Source organism: Oncorhynchus masou, chromosome 9 (genome assembly GCF_036934945.1).
Source record: "Oncorhynchus masou masou isolate Uvic2021 chromosome 9, UVic_Omas_1.1, whole genome shotgun sequence".
NCBI classification, from domain to species: Eukaryota; Metazoa; Chordata; class Actinopteri; order Salmoniformes; family Salmonidae; genus Oncorhynchus; species Oncorhynchus masou.
Genome location: NC_088220.1, coordinates 61,036,583 through 61,054,224, shown reverse-complemented (window position 1 = coordinate 61,054,224; position 17,642 = coordinate 61,036,583). Strand labels below are relative to the sequence as shown.

At 46.1% G+C, this 17,642-nt stretch overlaps 1 protein-coding gene across 7 annotated transcripts in view; it reads left to right on the top strand.

The window, feature by feature from the left end:
* The window catches only part of LOC135546378 (BCAS3 microtubule associated cell migration factor-like), a 363,062-nt gene that overhangs the window by 55,164 nt on the left and 290,256 nt on the right, over window positions 1-17,642 (top strand). For all 7 annotated transcript variants that reach the window (XM_064974752.1, XM_064974747.1, XM_064974748.1 and 4 more), the window contains 2 exons: window positions 9,748-9,881; window positions 14,584-14,854. In XM_064974752.1, coding sequence (XP_064830824.1) covers window positions 9,748-9,881; window positions 14,584-14,854 — 405 coding nt within the window. The remainder of the gene's footprint in view (window positions 1-9,747; window positions 9,882-14,583; window positions 14,855-17,642) is intronic.

Genomic DNA, 17,642 nt, shown 5'->3' with positions numbered 1-17,642 from the left:
TATGATTAGGTGGTGGGACATGAGACACTCTCCCTCTCTTTCTCTCGCGGTCTGTAATTCCTCTCAATCACGCCACTGATAAGAATCTTGGAATCTGTTCCTACATGGAAGATTAGTTCAGCGTTGCTCGCTCATTTACAGGAGCTCAACCTCCCAACAACTCTTAAAGGGACACACACACACGTCTTGGTCAATAAAAAAACAATGTTACTATACTACAAGCTTTATTGGCTCACCTAACTAACCTCACACCTCTTAAATATCTACTAAGCCTTGGTAAATGAGGCTAGAACTCATCTCCCGCCACACTGCGTAGCCCAGTAAAGCCCAGCCCATATTTAGTAACACATCATAATGAATAGCCTAGTGAATAGATAATAGAAACATGGAAAGTGCCAAGCAGCTGTGTGTCATGATGAAGAACAGTCACTGTGGTGTCATAACTCCTTACACCTCATTGATGTGTGTGAGAGAGTCAGGCCTTCACCCCAACACCCAGCTAACCCACACCACATATGCTGAACATGATGGAAACACCCCACAGAGACTGCCTCCACACCCCCAGCCCACTCATTTAGCCTGCAACGAGTTGTCTATACACAGCTAGCAATTAGCACTCCCCTCGTGGCTGTATCTTCACATTATGGGAAGTGGTGCTTTTTATTTTGTCGCCTTTTTGACCACTCTCATTTAGCAAGATGTGCAGCTGTGTTTGAGTGTGTGTGTTTTACCCAGTAGTAGGGCTGTCCGTCCACCATGGACCGATCACAGAAGATTAAGCCCAGAGGGGGTCAGTGCCCTTTCCTGCCCTGACACACGCACCTACCCATGCCACCCATGCCACGCCCAGGGAGTCATGGCTTCAGTATAGCGCCACTGTCCTCCTGGCTACATGAGCTCTATGTCGTGATGGCATTATGTAAAGCTGATGATCTATAGAATTTTCCCCAGCGAGCTCTGTTATAATCAATGTAATTCTCTTCCTTTCTCTCTCTCTCTCACTTTCTCTTTATTGCTCCCTCTGTCTCTTTTATATCCCTCCCTCTGTTTTGAGCTCTTAAAATCTCCCAGGGTAATGATTTTGTATGTTCCCACTGTGACTGTCTACTGTCTGTCCAACTGCAGCCAGCCTATTGTGCTTTTAAAAGAAGAATGTAGCTGCATACGCCTCTTGTTTTGAAGAGGTCGTCTACAGTCCTGTAATGAAAGGCTACACAAATTGGATACATAGCTGTAACAGTTAATTGTCCTCTGCTTTTGCGTACAGTGTGTGTTTGTATATGGTGTGTGTACAGTGTGTAGTACATTGTACAGTGTAGTCTTAAGTGCTTGATAAATTTGCAGAGCCAACAGTCCTATCCTCGGCCTCCCTTTAGTGCAGTCATCTGTATGGCCAGTTGGACGTCGACCTCCCTTTAGTGCAGTCATCTGTATGGCCAGTTGGACGTCGACCTCCCTTTAGTGCAGTCATCTGTATGGCCAGTTGGACGTCGACCTCCCTTTAGAGCAGCCATCTGTATGGCCAGTTGGACGTCGACCTCCCTTTAGTGCAGTCATCTGTATGGCCAGTTGGACGTCGACCTCCCTTTAGAGCAGTCATCTGTATGGCCAGTTGGACGTCGACCTCCCTTTAGTGCAGTCATCTGTATGGCCAGTTGGACGTCGACCTCCCTTTAGTGCAGTCATCTGTATGGCCAGTTGGACGTCGACCTGCCTTTAGTGCAGTCATCTGTATGGCCAGTTGGACGTCGACCTCCTTTTAGTGCAGTCATCTGTATGGCCAGTTGAACGTCGACCTCCCTTTAGTGCAGTCATCTGTATGGCCAGTTGGACGTCGACCTCCCTTTAGTGCAGTCATCTGTATGGCCAGTTGGACGTCGACCTCGCTGACGCTCTCCTACTGTTTGTCCAAGACGCTGTAAAACCACTGCTGCCTGTCCGCCTGCCTGTCCGCCTGCCTGTCCGCCTGCCTGTCCGCCTGCCCGTCCGCCTGCCCGTCCGCCTGCCCGTCCGCCTGCCCGTCCGCCTGCCCGTCCGCCTGCCCGTCCGCCTGCCCGTCCGCCTGCCCGTCCGCCTGCCCGTCCGCCTGCCCGTCCGCCTGCCCGTCCGCCTGCCCGTCCGCCTGCCCGTCCGCCTGCCCGCCCGCCTAGCCGCCTGCCTGCCTGTCCGCCTGCTCGCCTGCCTGTCCGCCTGCTCGCCTGCCTGTCCGCCTGCTCGCCTGTCTGCCTGCCTGTCCGCCTGCACGCCTGCCTGCTCGCCTGCCTGTCCGCCTGCTCGCCTGCCTGTCTGCCTGCCTGTCCGCCTGCTCGCCTGCCTGTCCGCCTGCTCGCCTGTCTGCCTGCCTGTCCGCCTGCACGCCTGCCTGCTTGTCTGCCTGCTCGCCTGCCTGCCCACTGCAGCTATTTTTATGGTGTTTCCATACTAGGTAGTAAAAAGCATCTGAACCGTCTTGGCAAGTCAGGGCCTCAGACCTGGGCTATAAAACCTCAAGGAGATCAGAGAGAGGAAGCGCAAAAGAAAGAGAGAAATAGAAATGGAGAGGAAAAGAGAGAGGGGAAAAGAGAGCGGGCTGGCTAGGCCAGAGACCAACCGTGCTCAAGGTCTCAGTAGAGACTTCAGACCCCGCTCCCACACAGTCCAGGCACCTCAGGCTCTGCTGTTGAGTCATCCACAACCCACACACACAACAACACGCAACGCTGTGGAACTTTTTATAGTGTGGTGGGGAGGTTCTGATCTGTCCACTCTGATTTGATTTGGGGCTTTATGTTTCACAGAATTTAAATCCACTTTGTGGACATACTGTATTTGGTGCTGTGTTCACAAGATCCATTAAACAAAGACACAAGTTGTTCGAAGAGCCTCTTCCTTCCAAACCCCCTTCCGTCACCGGCAGGCATTACAGACCAGCGTGACACCTTATCTGCGGTAGCGAATGTTTGAGGGGATTCATTAGTTAACAGAAACACTCTGAGAAATAAGACAACATTTAAATGGAGGTTAGAGATTACAGCCTGCTGTCTGTTTGCAGAGAAACTGATTAAAGCTTCTCATCAGTACTCTGTCCTTCCCTCCCTCCACAGTCCCCCTATCTTTATCTGCAGAGTCTGACCAATTCCTTTGGGGCTTTTAACATGACAACAAAAGGCTGCTGTTATTGCCTGCTCTTAGCTGCTGGGAGAATGTGTTTTATCTGTCTGCCTGTTATGACCCAAACCATGAGAGAGGCAGGATTAAAATAATAAGTGTGTCCCCCAAATGACACCCTATTCCCTATATAGTGCACCACTTTAGACCAGGGCCCATAGGCTTATTAATGAACCATGAAGTGAGGTTTAGTCATGATGGATTTAGGAACGTTTCGTGTTTGTTGTAGAAAGAAGGTGCAAACGTTTCATTGAGGCTGGAGAAGGGAAGTACAGAGATGTAAATGTTCCATGCGCTGACGATGGATTGAGAATGATTGAATTTGCAGTGCATTCAGCACACTAACAGAAGGCGCTAACGTCTCTTCATTTGTGGAGTAGTGTGATATGTGATAGGCAAGCATTCCATAATTGTGGCGCTAGTTTGAGTTCTTTTAGTTGAACAGAGTGGTCTGACGGTATACGTATTTGGCTCAAATAGCACATTATTCCCTACATAGTGCACTACTTTTGACCAAAATCATGGTCAAAAGAAGTGCACTATATAGGGAGTTAGGTTCCATTTGGTACGCTGGCTAACTCCAACATCTCACTTCTGCCCCCGCCACGCTTCATGAACTTGACCGCAGGCGGCACACTCCTCCCTCTGTGAGTCGGTGTGACTTGAAAGTGGCAGGTTTCACCTTGTAAAGAACAGGAAGAAAGAGTCAACTATCTTAATATTAAGCTAATTGCAGCCTGTTGGCGATGGTTAGTCAGCCATTTTCAATCTTTCTGAGAGAGAGGGAAAGCTGCACAGCTCGCTGGTGGTCTGGCTGGGAAGCAGAAAGAAACACACTCCTCTGTTTCACTCCACTGTAGATCAAATGAACCATAACTATTTTCCTCTCTCTCTTTCTCCTTCCATCTCTCCCTCCCTCCTCCGCCTATTGGTTGGATTATGGATGTGGTTTATGGAGTTAAGAGTGTTGGAGAAACCAGTCCAAGTCAGAGCGGCCACAGCAGTGTCGCACTGTGCCATGCTCTGGTCTCATCTCCTCTGGTCGACTCTGTGCTCTATGGGAGCATCTCAAATGGCACCCTATTCCCTATTTTTATTAAACCTTTATTTAACTAGGCAAGTCAGTTAAGAACAAATTATTATTTACAATGACGCCTACCCCGGCCAAACCTGGACGACGCTGGGCCAATCGTGCTCCGTCCTCCCAGTCACACACGGACTCACAGTCACACACGGACTCCCAGTCACAGCCTGTTGTGATACAGCCTGGATAGTGCACTATTTATTTTACCTTTATTTACCCAGGAACGGAACCTTGAGGTTAGAAACCTTTTGCCAGGGGGACCTTGCAAGAGGTCGGCAGGAAGTAGTCCACACGAGCACTATACAATAGCTACATTAAAAACCATCACAATGGTCAACAAATAGTATCTTCTGTCAGAGCTTTAAACTCTGCAGGCGATACCCTCTCAAGTCTTTTGCAAAATTATATTTTTCCAATTTCATTCCCTGGGCTCTGGTCAAACGTAGTGCACTATGTTAGGAATAGGGTACATTTGGAACACAGACAATACCCCTTCCTAGTACCCAACACAAATAAAGCTCCTTACCCGACTACATAATACTATAAGGCATTCCCGGTGGTGGTGAGAGCCAGCTCTCTCACCATGTTCCTCCCTCCACCTTTCCCGTCAGCCTGATGGAATCTGCACTGGTCATCCCAGTGGTCACGGAGGGCAGAGACGGCGTTTCATTTGGAGACACTCAGCCAATCCCTTTTTTCCTTCATGCCACTATCCCTCCATCGAGCTTTAGTGTGATTCATAGCCCAGTCACGATGCCAAGCCCTGTGCCACTCAATACAACATGAACAGCAACAGGCTCAGTGAAAGAGTTCATTAAAAAAGGGCCCAATTGACTATGATGGAATTGAACAGGTTAAGCTTCAGAAGATTTCACTTTTCGCCTGTAAAACATTGACAACTTATTGACCGCATGGTGACCCTTTGGGTGAGTATTAGCCTCCCATCCCCCTCCACCCCCTATCCTGGTTATCTTGATGTGGGCCGGTGAGGGAGAGGTAGAGACAGAAATGGAGGGAGGGCTGTAGGGAGGCTGGCCTCAGGACCCAGTGAGTTCTGGCCGGTCTGGTCTGAGTGTGCAGCTTTGATGTCAGTCTGTCATGCCGGGGCCCACTTTAGTTTTAACTGCGCCCCTGTGTGTTTTCCACCGCTATCATAAACACCTTGAAAAGCCCAGCACGGACGCAGCCGAGAGAAACCGCCACACACAGGCACACAGTACACACATACACTGACAAACCCATACACAGTCATTAACTGACACACCACACACATACTTAGTCACACACAAATACACACATACACAGACAAATGCACACACACGTACACACACACTGCCTGGCCGTCTCTCATAACCAGCCCCACAGCCAGCCCTGAAGACAAAGACTCCATATGATGCATACTCTCTCATTTGAGTGTTTTGCTCATTTGCTCAGAAGTGTATTCATCTCCTACACAGAGCAGACCAGACCCGATTCCCCAGTGTCCTCTCTCTTCTTAACATTTTCTAGCTCCACATGGTTATAATTTGACATTTCCCTGTTTTCAAAGGTTCTGGAGCCAAGTGTTGTTAATTAGAGAGGGAACTAGTTTTGTTGCAGCCCTTTGTGCTGCCAAGTGGGAGAATTCATCACTGACTGCCCTCCGTCTCTCTCCTCATCTGCTTTTGTCCAGAAAAAAGAGCCCCAGCCACTTTGGAAATGAAACGTCCTTGTACTATTAATGGGATTGAGCAGATGTTTTCTGTTTCTACTTTTTTGTGACGTGACAGAAAGGCTGCAGCAAAACAATACGATAGGTTTTGAGGAACAGTCCTTCTTTTATAACGCGCTCACTCGCAGCCAGGCAGCGCCCTTCCACGCAGACGCACGTCTCATACACATGGCAAGTTAGAGGTTTCTCTCCGACCAGTTGCTGTGTGTTTGTGTGCCAGGACAGGCAGCCCGTTTTCATACAGAATGTTGTAAATAACACTGATGCCCAGAGAATGGGGAGGTTGAGGTGTTTATAAATAGGAGTGTCAGACGGAGCTCCAACAGATTCCGGTTTCCAGCGGCAGCAGGCTGCTCTCACACCGCCGACGAGGAACACTGCTTTTTAATTTGGGCTTCCCGCGGCCTAACCGACTGACGCCTCTCGGCGAGGGCCTGTATTTCAACAAGGCCACAAAAGCCCCAACCCTGGGCGCTTCCACACCGGCCGAGTGTACAGAGTGTACCATCAGCAAGAAGTCATGTCCTGGCCAGCCTCTCCAAGCCTCATTTGTCAAAGCCTGTGGCGAGCCAGCCAGGGAGGGAGGGAGGGAGGGTGACGCGCTGGGCGGCTTGGGCCATGGAGGCAGAAGAAGAAAGGAGGGAGAAGAGGGTGGCTGGGTGAGGGAGAGAGGAAGCTCCCAGATAAACAGAGCACAGCGCCTTAACTCCTAATCACCCTTCACTTCCGTTTCCAGACTCTATAATTAGAAGGCCCTTCTTTTCCATGTATTCCCAGTTGACGCAAAGGGTTCTTGTGGCTTGGCACCTCATTTGGGGCGTGGGTTTAGTTTATGCTAAGACCCAAGGCCCTGCGCTTCCAGGTTTGGTTTGGTCTTTAGTTTTGATACAGCATAAATAGCTAAACCACCGTCTAATGCCTTGCCTGCTCTGGTTTTCTGTTTTTTCTTTCCTTCCAATATCCCCCACTTTACCCCTTCTCTTCGACTCCCAACACTGTTAATGTGTCCCTTCTCCTCACCTCTGTACCTTGCCCTATTACATGGCTGCCTTTGGACAAAGGTGGAAACTGGCTCCGTCCTGAATGGCACCCTATTCACTGGGCCCTAGTCAAAGTTGGGCACTTTATAGGAAATAGGATGCCATTTGGGAAGCAATCTGTGAGGTCTAAAAGCAGTGTGTGTGAGCGCATCTAGTCGACACTCCTTTTTCTTCTTCATCCCTCTTGCATCTGTCACTGGATTATTTTAATCTCGTCCCCTTCCATCCTCCTCTTTTACCACCCAATAAAGACGGCCTACTAATTACAAACTTATTTCAACCTCCGCAGAAAATGTCCAGCGAAGGAAAATCACAAATTATTCTCCTGTTGAATTATGGTTGGGAGGCTTCGGATTTGGAGGCTTAGAAGTAAAACATTCAGCACAATTTCTCAGATCACACACTTTTTAGTTTCTGCTGAAGGGCTAACATTTTGAGTTATTGCACTTTTATGTTTTTGGTAGAAATGTGAAGGCTCTGTCCTGTGCTGCCTGGGTTCTGGACTTGTTCTGGTGTGGTTTGTTGAGTGTGTTGTTTACAGTAAAGACATACTTTCTGCAGTTTGACAAACTTCAAATAAAACGTCTAGAAATGAATGGACCTGTCATCGGAGGTTACACATGAACTGGGCTGTGGTTGTGTGTTAGGACACGGACACACACTCCTCCCAGTCCCTCGAAAAAGACATAGTTATAAGGCTATGGTTGTGACTGGAGAACAAATTATAATGTGGGGTATAAGCAAGCGTTTTCCAACAGTGACCAACGATATCTGGTCTGTATTTTTAATAGGGTGGTTTGTTTGTTTGTACCAGCATGGTGGCACGTACAGTGGGGCAAAAAATAATTTAGTCAGCCACCAATTGTGCAAGTTCTCCCACTTAAAAAGATGAGAGGTCTGTAATTTTCATCATAGGTACACTTCAACTATGACAGACAAAATGAGAAAAAGAAATCCAGAAAATTACATTATAGGAGTTTTAATTTGCAAATGATGGTGGAAAATAAGTATTTGGTCACCTGCAAACAAGCAAGATTTCTGGCTCTCACAGATGTGTAACTTCTTCTTTAAGAAGCTCCTCTGTCCTCCACTTGTTACCTGTATTAATGGCACCTGTTTGAATTTGTTATCAGTATAAAAGACACCTCAAACAGTCACACTCCAAACTCCACTATGGCCAAGACCAATGAGCTGTCAAAGGACACCAGAAACAAAATTGTAGACCTGCACCAGGCTGGGAAGACTGAATCTGCAATAGGTAAGCAGCTTGGTTTGAAGAAATCAACTGTGGGAGAAATTATTAGGAAATGGAAGACATACAAGACCACTGATAATCTCCCTCGATCTGGGGCTCCACGCAAGGTCTCACCCCGTGGGGTCAAAATGATCACAAGAACGGTGAGCAAAAATCCCAGAACCACACGGGGGGACCTAGTAAATGACCTGCAGAGAGCTGAGACCAAAGTAACAAAGCCTACCATCAGTAACACACTACGCCGCCAGGGACTCAAATTCTGCAGTGCCAGACGTGTCCCCTGCTTAAGCCAGTACATGTCCAGGCCCGTCTGAAGTTTGCTAGAGAGCATTTGGATGTTCCAGAAGAAGATGGGGAGAATGTCATATGGTTAGATGAAACCAAAATAAAACTTTTTGGTAAAAACTCAACTCGTCGTGTTTGGTGGACAAAGAATACTGAGTTGCATCCAAAGAACACCATACCTACTGTGAAGCATGGTGGTGGAAACATCATGCTTTGTGGCTGTTTTTCTGCAAAGGGACCAGGACGACTGATCCGTGTAAAGGAAGGAATGAATGGGGCCATGTATCGTGAGATTTTGAGTGAAAACCTCCTTCCATCAGCAAGGGCATTGAAGATGAAACGTGGCTGGGTCTTTCAGCATGACAATGATCCCAAACACACCGCCCAGGCAACGAAGGAGTGGCTTCATAAGAAGCATTTCAAGGTCCTGGAGTGGCCTAGCCAGTCTCCAGATCTCAACCCCATAGAAAATATTTGGAGGGAGTTGTTGCCCAGTCCGTGTTGCCCAGCAACAGCCCCAAAACATCACTGCTCTAGAGGAGATCTACATGGAGGAATGGGCCAAAATACCAGCAACAGTGTGTGAAGACTTACAGAAAACGTTTGACCTCTGTCATTGCCAACAAAGGGTATATAACAAAGTATTGAGAAACTTTTGTTATTGACCAAATACTTATTTTCCACCATAATTTGCAAATAAATTCATAAAAATTCTTACAATGTGATTTTCTGGATTTCTTTCCCTCATTTTGTCTGTCATAGTTGAAGTGTACCTATGATGAAAATTACAGGCCTCTCTCATCTTTTTAAGTGGGAGAACTTGCACAATTGGTGGCTGACTAAATACTTTTTTTGCCCCATTGTATATGTCCCATTTTGAAGGAGTTGTCGGGTTCTACGTGGTTCAAACGTTTCATTAACAACTAAATACATATGCCCAGTTTTTGACTGAAAGGTTTCTATTCTATTGCTTTGTATGCGTACTAATAAATATGTGATTTCTACAGAACATTTAATCTCTGTATTGGCCAGTACAGTACTGGTCTGGATAATATTCTGAAATATTTCATACTGGGTTTATGACTGTTGGAAATTAAACTGTTATGCGCAATATACTAAATCCTCCTGAAATAACTATTGGATATGAAGAATAGTGCTCTACCAATGGTTATGTATTACAGTGTGTGTGTGTGTGTTAAAGTCCATGTTGTGGCTCTGTCTCCAGGTATGCTGCTGGTGACTGCAGACACCCTGGGCCATGACTTCCATGTGTTCCATGTCCTCACACACCCCTGGGCCTCCAACCAGTGTGCTGTCCACCACCTATACACACTGCACCGCGGAGAGACTGAGGCCAAGGTAACACACACACACCTACTGTGTATACACACCTAATATTCATCATGCACTCACTGACAGCTCTGAAATCGTTTGATTTTGGCATAGTTATCCCCTGTAAATAATAAACGTTTTTGTAATTTAACATTGAGATGGTTTCTGAACAGATCCACCCCTAGCTGTTTACTGAGTGCGCTCTGGCAATAGCATCTAAACCAAGCCTTTGATCCTCTGTACTGTATGTCTGCCTGTGTTGTGTCTAAACACTGTCAAATAGACAACACTGGGCTTCATCAGACTGTACAGCTGAAAGGAAGAGTAGTTTTTATGGCTCTGATCAGACACAGATCTGTAGCATAGCCTCACTGGTTCCAGTAGTGCACAGGGGAAACGGTGTGCATGTGACCGACCGGCTAGACTTGGTCTTGTGTAGTAAAATGTTTTTTATTTTTTAGATTGGATAAAAGTAGAGACTCAGAGTTTGTTAAACTTGTTACCCCACTTTCCAGAAAATTGCCCTTGAATATTTTGGTACACTTAGTGGAAAGCTCTTCTTTGTCTACACCCATTCAGCATCATTCACACCCTCTTAAGTCTTAGCCTCACCCATCACTTTAAGGATTCACATGCATGACATCAACAGCCTGGTGGTCCAAAATAGCATAACTGGTGTGTTTTAGCACCAACAAACCCATTCATTGAAAAATGTATTTAGTATATCTCAATCTAGCGTACCAGGCAACTGAAAGCATCTTTCTAAACCATGTTTTGGTTCGGTTCGAGCTTGTTGGCTAGCTAGCTAACTTAATGGTAGCTAGCTAGCCAACAAGCTAGAACCGAAGTTCAAATAATGACCATATCATATTACTTAAGCATATTTTTATTCATTATTACAGGAAAATAAACTCAAAACACAATTATTTAAACGTTAATGGCACACTAATTACAGAATGACAGAAAATAGCTTAAGTGTGAGAGTGCACAGGATACAGAAGGTGTAAACAGTACAGTGAAATGGTTACTTGCATAGTGGGGTATTTCGTTAAGACATGTAGCTAGCTAGGTAAACAATGAACCATAATCCCAACTCATAACGTTACTACCCTGCATGAATCTGCAGGTAGCTAACCAACTAGGTTCAATGTTACCTAGCTAGCCAACGTTAGGCTATAACTTGCAATGCAAATGGCTCTGAGATACGAATAATATTATTACACAGATCATACACGTTAGCTAGCGAGCCAGCCAGCTAACGTTGTGGAGTGCAACACAGTTCTTCATGATATCTTTCAAAAACGCTGCCTTAGAAAGGATTACCTACACATACTGAGCAGCCCAATGTTATAGGCAGAAGCATGCTACATGGCAGACCAATCCGAAGTCATCTCTTGGCATGTCCAGCCCATCCATTATCACAGCCAATCATGGCTAGCGGGAAGGTTCCTGGCTTTCTCCCTTTCTAAACCAACTAGGCTAGTAATTTTAACAATTTACACCTAGTTTCTGGAAACGAGTCACGTGTGTGTGACCACTAAAGCTCAAACGTAATTTCCTCATGACATTGTTAGAAAGGATAAAACACTATTAGGCTAGATGATGTGAGTTGAGTGTTTTGTGTGCATGCATGCTTGCTTGCTTGCGTGTGAGTGGATAAGAACCCGAACAGGGTGCGGTGTGACCCAGGGAGCTCTGTAAATGATGTGAAGGATGATTTAGAAACAAGCAAGGCCTCATTGCCTCTCACTTGACTGCAGCACCAGATTCCTCACAGCTGTGGAATCACAGCCTTCCAGCCAATCAATTCATCCCCGTCCAAAGCAAACACATTTTCAAAAGCTGAGACAATTTGTAAGACAAATAGGGCATGGCGAGTTTCAAACAACATTCACTATGCCTCATTCAATAAAGGCGGCTGCAATTTATTCTTCTTGTCCCTAGCTAACAGTGCTTTCTCTCTCTCTCTCTGGTGAAAATCTAATATCGTGAGATGTTAGGAGGGATGAGCCCCTTTTGACATGACACTTTCCTCCCCTCTTCCCGACTAATCGCATTGTGAGGTTGTGCAGAGCCTCATTTGAGGAATGGCCACCATTTTAAGCTCTCCCTCTGAAGTTGTGGCACGCTGCTGCTGCCACTATGTCAGCTGAGGCCTCGCTTATGGCGCACACACATTCCGTCACTCACACGCATGCACACATGGACAGTCTCAGTGGCGTGTAAGGAGATTTATTGGACCCAAGTCAAGGGTCGCAGCATCCTGTATTCTCCCTCTTCAGCATGCAGGCCTGTTATATAGAATCACAGAAGCAGAAGCAGCACTTCAGGCAATCCGAGTTGTAGGATTAGTCCCCCACACTAGTTACCCTAGTGTGTTCTCTCCAGTCGGGCCATGACTCCAGTATCACAGGTGCTCAGTGGAGTTTGGAGGTTAAACTATTTCATATGTAGGTCTATTGGTGTGTTGGATACTTGTATTTTTGTTGGTATTTTTGCCCCATTTAGTCTTTCTATGGATATTTCTTCTCTTGTTAATGTACTCTCATATGTTTAGCTTAGCAGCCGTTCCGGGGCCAGAAGTGTGTTTAGTTGGTAACTTGTGATGTTCTATTTGCTTTAGCAGAACTAATATTTATCTGTGGAGAGCTTGGGTCCTAGCTGCCTGTCCAGCTAGTGTCATGTTTGGACCAGAGCACTAAGCTTTGCTTCGAAACTTCCGCGCGAACACACATACATACACACGCCCACGCAAACTCCTCCACACACACACACACACACACACACACACACACACACAGGTTTGGCGTCTAGATGATTGTAATGGGCTGGTTAATGTGTGACTTATAACGGCAGGTCCTGCTGCCTGGCTGTGTGTTACTAGCTTTGATCCTGCTGTTGTAAACACTGTAGAGATTGCAGCAGAGAGAGAGAGAGCAGGCTGTTGGGCACAGAGGTTATCTCCTACATAGCAAACAAGGCCGTAAGTGATAATGGTGCTGTAGCCAGGTGGGTGGACACAGCTCTTATCTGGCTGGGCTGACTGACTGGGCTGGGCTCGCTCACCAAACACACTCCCAACACTGACCCAGAGTCAGCCCAGGTAAACAGGCATGGCTCTGATAGCAACAGGAGCGTTTCTCAGTAATAGGGCGCTAGGAGGTTTGAAACTAGTTTAAACTGGAGTACACTCAATGACCAGGCAGGTCAGGGTGTTTTTTTTCTGGTCACTTTTCTTCTTGCTCTGGGTGTCTGTTTTGTTTTTAGCTTTCCATTGTTTTCTGCAACTTTTCCCCTCTTTTGGGGGTTGTTCCTTCCAACTTTTCTCTCTCTCACAATTCAATTCCATTCAATTTCAGGGCTTTATTGGCATGGGAAACATATACTTTATTTTACCTTTAATTTAACGGCAAGTCAGTTAAGAACAAATTCTTATTTTCAATGACGGCCTAGGAACAGTGGGTTAACTGCCTTGTTCAGGGGCAGAACGACAGATTTTTACCTCGTTGGCTTGGGGATTTAATCTTGCAACCTTTCAGTTACTTGTCCAACGCTCTAACCACTAGCCTACCTGCCGCCAACATATACCAACACATGACAAAGCAAGTGAAGTAGATAATAAACAAAAGGGAAATAAACAATCAAAATGAACAGTAAACATTACACTCATAAAAGTTCCAGAAGACTAAAGACATTTCAAATGTCATATGTGCAAATAGTTTAAGTATTTGCAGATAATCTCTCTCTCAGGATTCCTGTCATTCCATTGTAGTTCCTGCTAAGTGACAGTAGCTCTAATCTGACTTATCAGTGTTACTGATAGAGACGAGACACTTTGAACACTTCTGTCTGTGTGTGACATCATCTCCACTGTGACTCCTCTCTACCACAACAAGTCTGCTCATCTCACCCATACACACTTCTGGTCTGAGAGACTTCACCCTACTTCTACTGTTGTTGGAGAGTTTGTCTCCTACAAAATATGAGGAGAGGACAATATTATCCAGATCAAGAATGTAACCCCTCCCCATCTAGGCAGAGCTCAGGTGAAACTACCCCTCCATCCTTAGCTTTTTATAGGAACTGGTTTGTGTCTGGTATGTGCAGGATGCCTCATTAACTGTCATTGCTGAGGACAATTACCCAGCCAACCTGTGCCAAGGCCACAGATGAAACACACAGGTAGACAGCGCTCACAGTGGAAGATATACACCATATCTTTTTTCTGATGATGGATACTGTCTGTCCCTCTCTACCTCTGTCTTCCTCTTTCCAGCTTTCCATCTCTCTCTGTCTCTCTATCTCGGTCTCTTGTCTCTGTAGCATGTCTGATATAGCATCTACACACCTATCTGCTGGAGTGTGTCCTCTGTGAGCAGGCTGTGTGTGTAGCTCTAGAGGCCACAGACTGAGAGAAAGATCTTCATTGTCTTCCTGCAGACAGACAAACTGTTGGGCTGTCTTTACCAAAGGCTTAAAAATACATTACCACCAAACCCTTAACAACCCATCTTATATTTTCTGTTCACTGGTCATTTCAACATCTATTTGAGAACGTTAAGGTTTTGTATGGGGAAATGCAATTTTTTGCTCTATGGTCAACAGCCTTACTACTTATACATTGTGTTACTGTCACTGTATGACTAGCTGATCAGCATTCTCTATCTAAAACGCTATCTCTCCACCTTCCCTCTCTCTCTCCACCTCCCCCCCGCCTCTCCTTCCCCAGGTCCAGGACATCTGTTTCAGCCAGGACAGTCGCTGGGTGGTGATCAGCACACTGCGTGGCACCTCCCACGTCTTTCCCATCAACCCCTATGGTGGCGCGCCCTGCGCCCGCACACACATGTCCCCCCGCGTGGTCAACCGCATGTCTCGCTTCCAGAAGAGTGCAGGGCTTGAGGAGATAGAGAATGAACTGAACAGCAAGCAGGCTGGAGGAGGGAGATGCAGCCCCATCCCCGGGCTCTCCAGCAGCCCCTCGGGGTCCCCACTACACGGTAAGGATAGAGGGCACACAGATGCACACGCACAGAGCAACATCTCCCTCATGCGCTTACTATTACACAGTATATAAAACCTCACAATACTCAACGTGTGGCTATAGCTGATGTTGGGTGTGGCAGCACACAGCTCTTCAGACAGTGGCGGCTCCACTTCCAGTAAGTGACAACAACCGCTGACTGGCTGTCACCTGAGTAGACCTTGTTCTGCTGGGGACTATGACCTGTCTGTTACAGCCTTGGTCCTGTTGGTCAAACACCCCTAGAGCCGCCTGGCTGGCACACACACCCACTCATACGCAAACACACACCTGTCGACATATACTCATCAGCAAGTTCACAGAGAAAAATCACAGTTCAGGGTCGATGCTGTTTGCAGAACTACTCAGTTTGCCCTCCCTTCCTGCCTCTCACTGTCAGGGCTTCAGGCATCCATCTCTCCCCTCTCTCCCACTCTCTCCAGCCGTGGTGCCCTGAATTCCCCTCTCCCTTCCTAGCCTGTTGCCAGCCCCAGAACCTCACCCTTTGGTCCTCTAGTCCTACTCACGAGTCCTACTCACCTTCCCACTACTCTGTTTGTGTGGCTTCTCTCCCTCAGCCTCTGTATTAATGACCACTGGCAGATCACTTAAACAATGTTAGAAGGACGTTCAAGCCAGAGTGACGTCAAGCCCAAGGAATGTACTGCCACCACTTGTCTCGTGCAGGATCTAGAGAGATAAAGTGGAGAGAAGGAGATGGAAAGAGAGGAAGGAGAAAGAGGAGGGACAGAGGAAGAAAAAGAGAGAGTTTAGCTCTTGTAGCAGCATTGGAGGGAGAGAGAAGCAAGAGACTCACAAATCACTCCTGTCAACAATTAGGCATCAGTCTCTTCACTGATACCTGTGAATGTGTACATGTGCACGTGCATGCTGCCCCCCAAGGGGTGGCAGATGGCTATATAAATGTTACAGCGTGAAGAAAGACAAAAATACTACTGTTTGAGCAATCGGTTTTCACGACTTCGTTATTTATAGCGTATCTGTTCATTTTTATTGACCTCGGGAGGCTGTGATAAAGTTAGCCAGGACTCTGGGGGCTGGGTTTTCTTTGCATGGTGTGTGTGTGTGTCATTTCCTTGCAGTCTGTTTGTGTGTGTGGGGGGAGATCATGACGTCTGCTCTGTCAATATATTTTTCAACACTTTTATAAGCCATAAAATGCATATTCTCTCTACTTCCACTCACTCTACAACCAGCACTGAAGCTGTAATGAATGACTGTATCCAAGTGTTCCCATAAGCTTGCGTTATTATTAGCAGCTTGTCTTAATACCGAGGACTATTTCTCTGGTCATAGGAGTAACGAAATTAATCGGTGCATGAGTTTCACATGAGTTGCAGTGATATAATGTATTGGGCCTATAGCCTACTGCACAGACCTAAATGCTACATAACTATTTTTACTTGTTTAATGTTGGCTTACGTTTTTTAAGTCAATGTTTAAGTCCAAATCTGAGCGGTAGATCTTGGCTTGCATTTTGACTGTGACCTTGCCTGTAACTGTTTTCCCATCAGTCTGAAGTTTGTTGCATGAGTTTCAGAATGATTTGGCAGCATCCTGTTGTGTTGCTTTGCAACGCCGATCTTGTCATTTTAGTCTGTTTCCGAGTGATGAGGCTAGATTATTCATCCTGTTTGCGCGGACCCCAAAAAACTTTGCTTGTGTTCTGTCTGTTTTGTGAACAGGTTGTTTCTTGGTCTTGAATCTGGGCGTCAGAAACATGGGTAATGAATCAGTCAGGCTAGCCACAACAGCTGCCCTCTGATTGTCCCCTGTGACAACACATTGATTTTGGGGAAGGAACTAGGAAAAGTACACATCCTTCAGAGCTGCCAGGCCACTTTAAAAATAGAAGGCTACAATTGGGCTTTTTTCTCTCCCTCAATCTCTGTTTAAATATGGAATCCTGCTTTTTATTCTCCTTAAGTCCTGTTTTAACCCTTGACCTTTGACCTTTGCCAGTGGATCCTCAGAGGAATGGATGACCTGATGTGTATTCAATTAAGAGCCCTGTGTCATGTAAAACATCTTCCCAGTGTGAAATAGTTTCCAATCATTCTGATTTGTGTTGTTTGTGAGGTCATACTGTAATATTTCTCCCAGCTTGATTAATTGCACGTGCATCGCTTTATGTGGATGGCTGAGTTTGTGGGAACATTTTCACGCTGTGAGAAATATTACAACATGACGCCACAATCAGAACGATTGGAAACTATTTCACGCTGGGAAGATTTTTACATGACACCCTGCATTGGCATGAATTTTAAGCCCGAGCCCTACTCATGCCCGCAACGTTCAGGCCCTACCCAGGCCCAATTTGCTTCTTCTGAATTTAAAGCCTGGCCCTGCCCGAATCCCAAAAACTCAAGGAACATAATTATTTTCTTTAAAATAATCTCTCTTTTATTTGATGAGGTTGAAGTATTTCTGACACCGTGTTATGATCCTAGTCAGATATGACTGTACTGCTCAGCAGAGCACGAGCAAATGGCTGAGCTTCAAAATATTAGTGATCAATTTAGTGATACCTGAGCCCTGCCCGTGCCTTAGTTATTGATGAAAAGCAGGCCCAACCCGGCTCTAACCCCATGTATAACTGTCTCGGGTCAGGGATCAGAGCTCTAATTCAGTGCACCCATTGTTTTATTTATTTTTATTTAACCTTTATTTAACTAGGCAAGATAGGGAGAATAAAATAAGATTTTTTTAAACTAATGTCCCTAATTTTATTGTCCCTAACTTTG